Source organism: Penaeus vannamei, chromosome 25 (genome assembly GCF_042767895.1).
Source record: "Penaeus vannamei isolate JL-2024 chromosome 25, ASM4276789v1, whole genome shotgun sequence".
Lineage (NCBI taxonomy): Eukaryota > Metazoa > Arthropoda > Malacostraca > Decapoda > Penaeidae > Penaeus > Penaeus vannamei.
In genome coordinates, this window is record NC_091573.1 from 30,620,596 (window position 1) to 30,625,595 (window position 5,000).

General features: G+C 37.4%; 1 protein-coding gene across 5 annotated transcripts in view; it reads right to left on the reverse strand.

Annotated features, from left to right (window-relative positions):
* Window positions 1-5,000, reverse strand: part of LOC113824161 (WD repeat and SOCS box-containing protein 1) — a 75,550-nt gene that overhangs the window by 5,038 nt on the left and 65,512 nt on the right. For all 5 annotated transcript variants that reach the window (XM_070139394.1, XM_070139392.1, XM_070139393.1 and 2 more), the window contains 2 exons: window positions 1,168-1,394; window positions 598-707 (listed from right to left, as the gene is read on the reverse strand). In XM_070139394.1, the coding sequence (XP_069995495.1) occupies window positions 598-707; window positions 1,168-1,394 (337 nt within the window). The remainder of the gene's footprint in view (window positions 1-597; window positions 708-1,167; window positions 1,395-5,000) is intronic.

Here is a 5,000-nt window from a genome sequence, read left to right on the forward strand (position 1 = left end):
AGTCAGTGGAGGAGCAGGGTTAGACAGCAGCCACCTCATACCTTGGTTGCATAATATCATGCAGTAAACAACTGAGATAAATATTCATATGTCTTATTTAGACATGTGAAACAATGCATTGTACAACATGAATTTGTGATGAAAAAAATATTAATGTCTTTATCAAACATATGAAGTGACTGCTTTTTCAATTACAGTGTAGTTCCTGCATTTAGCATTCACCAAGGATATTCAAAATCACCTTCTACTGATGCTTCCAATGTTATAACGTTTGTTAAGTGAAATTTTTACTTTTGTGGTGATGAAAAAATTTCCGTAAATCTATATTTCTTTCTCTGCCCTTGAATTGTGCTGGGCATGCATTGATGCCTTGTACCTGTACTATTTTTCTTTAAATAATTACAAAGATCACTCTTCTTTTTACCTTCTCATTTTTTAAACTTTGATTTCAAAATTTTCCCCTTGTTAAGTGCAACAAAAAAAGTTAGTGCATGAATTAATTTGCAAACTTCTTTTATTCTTGGGGGAGAACAGACAACAGACGTAACACTCAAGCTCACTCTTTAACAGAACTCCTTCAAATTTGTAAATACACACCTTGATGGTTGAGTCCTTCGATCCTGAAACAAGCCTGAGGGAACCGTCAGGGGCGAAGGCCAGGGCTGTGACGGGCTGAACATGGTCTGTGAGCTCCAGCAACAGCTTGCCTAAAAATGAAGTTACAGATATCATAAAACATTCTAAATACACTTAGTCATACCAACTATTTGTCAAATCATTCAGATTTCTTTAAACTCTTATATTTATCAGAGAAAAATATTATTCACTAGCATATACTATAAAAATATACCTGATGCTTGTACCTTCTGATGACCTTTATCAATTATAGCTAAAAACTGTCTGCTTTGCAAGGTGCTCTCTCTACCATTGTTAAATTGAACTAAGGGAATACTCATGACCTCAGTGCAACCTCTCTCTCTCTCTCTCTCTCTCTCTCTCTCTCTCTCTCTCTCTCTCTCTCTCTCTCTCTCTCTCTCTCTCTCTCTCTCTCTCTCTCTCTCTCACACAAACACACACACACACACACACACACACACACACACACACACACACACACACACACACACACACACACACACACACACACACACACACACACACACCAACCTGTATAAGGGTCCCAGATCCTGATGCGGCCATTACTATGTCCTGTAGCAAGGATGAGGTCTTTGGAGAAGTCAAACCTGGTCCAGTATTCCCGTTTGATGGGCACCAAGTCCTGCTCTGGCGTCCCCGTGCCAAAGGCCAAACTTGTTACTGGGAAACCAGCGTCAATGCTAATCTTCTCTGTGAAGAGCTCATAGCCTTCAGCATCTTGGCTATCATCAGACTGCCTGCAATGTGAGAATTCTGATCTTAGTATGAAAAAATTTACAGCAGATTTAACACAGTATAAGAGAATTCTGACTTTTGTCACGGCTGCATTCTCCATCCGTTTGAACATAGCTGTTAATATAAGTTGGTGATACTTGAATATGAAAACATTTAATCACCATTAGTGTGTGTATAGCTTTGGTAAATGCAACACTTCCACTTCCGTAAATATGGCTCTAAATATAACATTTTACTTATCCTTAACCTTGACACAAAATACATTAACACATATTCACCTACACTCATGCACAGGTACAAACACAGGCACAAACAAATATATACACTACAGATGTATCTATAATAAGATACAAATGTTGATGCAGACACAGACACATCAATATACCCACATAGAAACACAGATGCAGACACTAACATGTGAGAGGATTCATGCAGAGCAAATTGTAAATACAGCAATGATGGACTGAAAAAGCAAACACAAATGAAGAAGCAATATGGCTGAAAGGCCTTCTGCAAACTTGTCTGCTTGTTCTTCCCTTTGTTGTTGGACACAAAACGCACATTCCCCCACAAAGACACAAATAAAGATACAGACAGACAGACATACACAATGACAAACAAGAATATCAAGATAAAAATGCAATAATAATAATAACAGAAGTACCAATGACAATGATGATTATAATAATAATAATATAGATTGTGACAACAGCATAAACACCTCTCCCCTCCCTCCTTAAAGCAGTACATAAACAGTACTAAAGCATTTCATAAATAAAAACAAACTTCCATTCACAACACCATGAGAAACAAGTACAAACACTAAGTACAGACAGTGTACAGTTAGGTACAAAGAGATAAAGTGGTATGTGTGAAAAAAAATAAAAATAAAAAAAATGCCTTGAGGTTCTCAACTAACCTTGGCTTTAAACCAATTTTGCTTCCTTCTTTTTGCAACAGCAGAAGGTTGTCATTTAGTTCTTTATGCAAGTCATTTTGTGTTTTTTCACTTCTCAATTATGCCATAAACTAAACAAAACAAAATGGTAACATGGTTCCTGATGCTTCTCTGTCTATTATATAATTTTCAACTTATGTGAGAATAAGTGCAAGAAACAAAAAGTATAATACTATTTCTAGGGTTTCTGAGTTCCTTTCATTTCTTATAAAATTAATGTAGAATTGAGTAAAATATGGTTTGTAGTGATTAATTCTTTGTATACTAACAAACAACAATATTTGATAACTAAATTACTAGTAGTGATGAAAATAAACAGTAATTAATAACTACTGCTAATACTACTACTAACAGTAATAATAATAGTAACAAAAAGATAGCAATGGTAAAAATAATAACATAGCTAGTAGTATTAATAATAAAAACAAAAATCATAATAAAATCAGTCATAATAGTGATAATAACAGTGTAATAATAGTAGTAATAATAATTATAAAAAACACTACTTACTTCTCAAACCACACCAGAGTTAAGCTTTTTGGCACAGTCATGCAAAACAAGGTATTACACATTAATTACAGGCAGTTAATGGCTTAATTGACACTGATTAAGCAATGAACAATTAATTCAGCCTTCCAAAGTTTATCTCTAAAACCTTTAGCAAAAATTCCTACCTTATCATTGCAAATATCTTTAAAAGTATATCATCTCTCCCTAATTTTATTTCACCATAAGGAGAAGGAGAAGGAGAAGGAGAAGGAGAGGGAGAGGGAGGAGGGGGAAAGGGGAGAGGGGGGAGAGGGACAAGGATAGGGATAGGGAGGGAGGGAGGGAGGGAGAGAGAGAGAGAACTTTGGCTCCCTTTCAAGTCACGTGATGTGGTATACAAGAGACACACACCTCTAGCGTGGTTTATAGCATTTCTGTACTGTGGTACAAAGAAAATAGAATAAGAGAAAGAGAGAAAGAACTGGGAGGGGGTTGGAGAGGGAGGGAGGACGAGAGAGAGAGGGGGAGAAGGAGGGAGGGAGGGAAGGGGGGAGAGGGAGGGAAGCGGGGAGAGGGAGAGAGGGAAGGGGGAGAGAGGAGAGGAGGAAGGAGGGAGGGAGGGAGGGAAGGGGAGAGGGAGGGAGGGAAGGGGGGAGAGAGGGAGGAAGGGAAGGGGAGAGGGAGGGAGGGAGGGAAGGGGGGAGAGGGGAGGAGAGAGAGGGAAGGGGGAGAGGAGGAGAGGGAAGAGGGACGAGGACAGAGGGAGATGAGAGAGAGAGAGAGAGAGAGAGAGAGAGAGAGAGAGAGAGAGAGAGAGAGAGAGAGAGAGAGAGAGAGAGAGAGAGAGAGAGAGAGAGAGAGAGAGAGAGGTCAATCTGATGCCATGACACATTTACGTTTGGCTGGTCTCCAGATGCACTTGACTTACAAATTGCACGTGCATTACATATGAGCTCGCGCGCACACACACACACACATATAATGTATATATATATACATCTACATATATATATCATATACAAATATAACATATATACACATATTTATATATATATTTATATTTCCACATATATATATACATATACATTTATTCATTCATACATACATACATGCACACGCACACACAAATATATAAATATAAATAAGTATGCATATATGTATATGTATATACAGGAAAAGAAAAGAAAAAATGGCACATTTCGGGGATATTTCCACGCGGCCTCGAGATTCCGCCGCGACTGTGCTTTCTTGGGAACTTTTTATTGTATTTTTTTTTCTTTAACCACAAATCTATATCGGGTGAGTCGCTCTGTATCTTATCTCCCACGAAGTCTCGTTCATAATCGCGGATTTTGGATCTTTTTCAGAAGTCCACGAGGCGACGCTGATAAATCGCCGAATTGAAGGAGAAAAAAAAGAAGAAAAAGAAGAAAAAACGTAATCTCTGGCTTTAAAAGTCAAGGCCAGGCAGGTTCCTAAAAATTCTTATACATAAATAAATGTATAAACTTTGCTGATCATGTAACTCTCCCATTACCTAAGCTCTAAAAATGAATTAACAGAAAAATTTATTAAATAAATCAATAATCAATTACTTAATAAGTAAATTAATAAACAAGTAAATATACAAGTAAATAGGCAAACAAATGATATAGAAAACGAATACTAAAAAAATAATAATAAATAAATAAATAAAGGTAACAAAATCAAGACTGAGAACGTCACTGAACGCGTCTCTGTCACAGCCACGTTGTCAACCCGCCCGAACAGGACATAAAATTCCTTCCATAAAATCTTTAGATCCACAGATAAGAGATGCGGGGGAGAGGGGGGAGGGAGGGAGGGCGGTTATCACAGCTCTCCTTATCATCAGGTGACAATTAAAACCCGCTGGCTGGTGACTGTACCGTGAAAAGAGAAGAAAAAAGAAACGAAGAGAAAAACTGAAGTCTGGTGCCAAGGAAACGAACGACGCTTGACTACGATGGCCTTGTGTGCAATCACGTGCTTCTTCTATATATAATTGATAGGCAATTCCTACTTGTGTGCAATAATCTCCTTGACTCTTATTTATATTAACATACATACTCGATCATTTTATTATCTCATATTATTCTAGCTCAATGAATTTTTATGCGATAAATTTTTATTTCTGTGATTT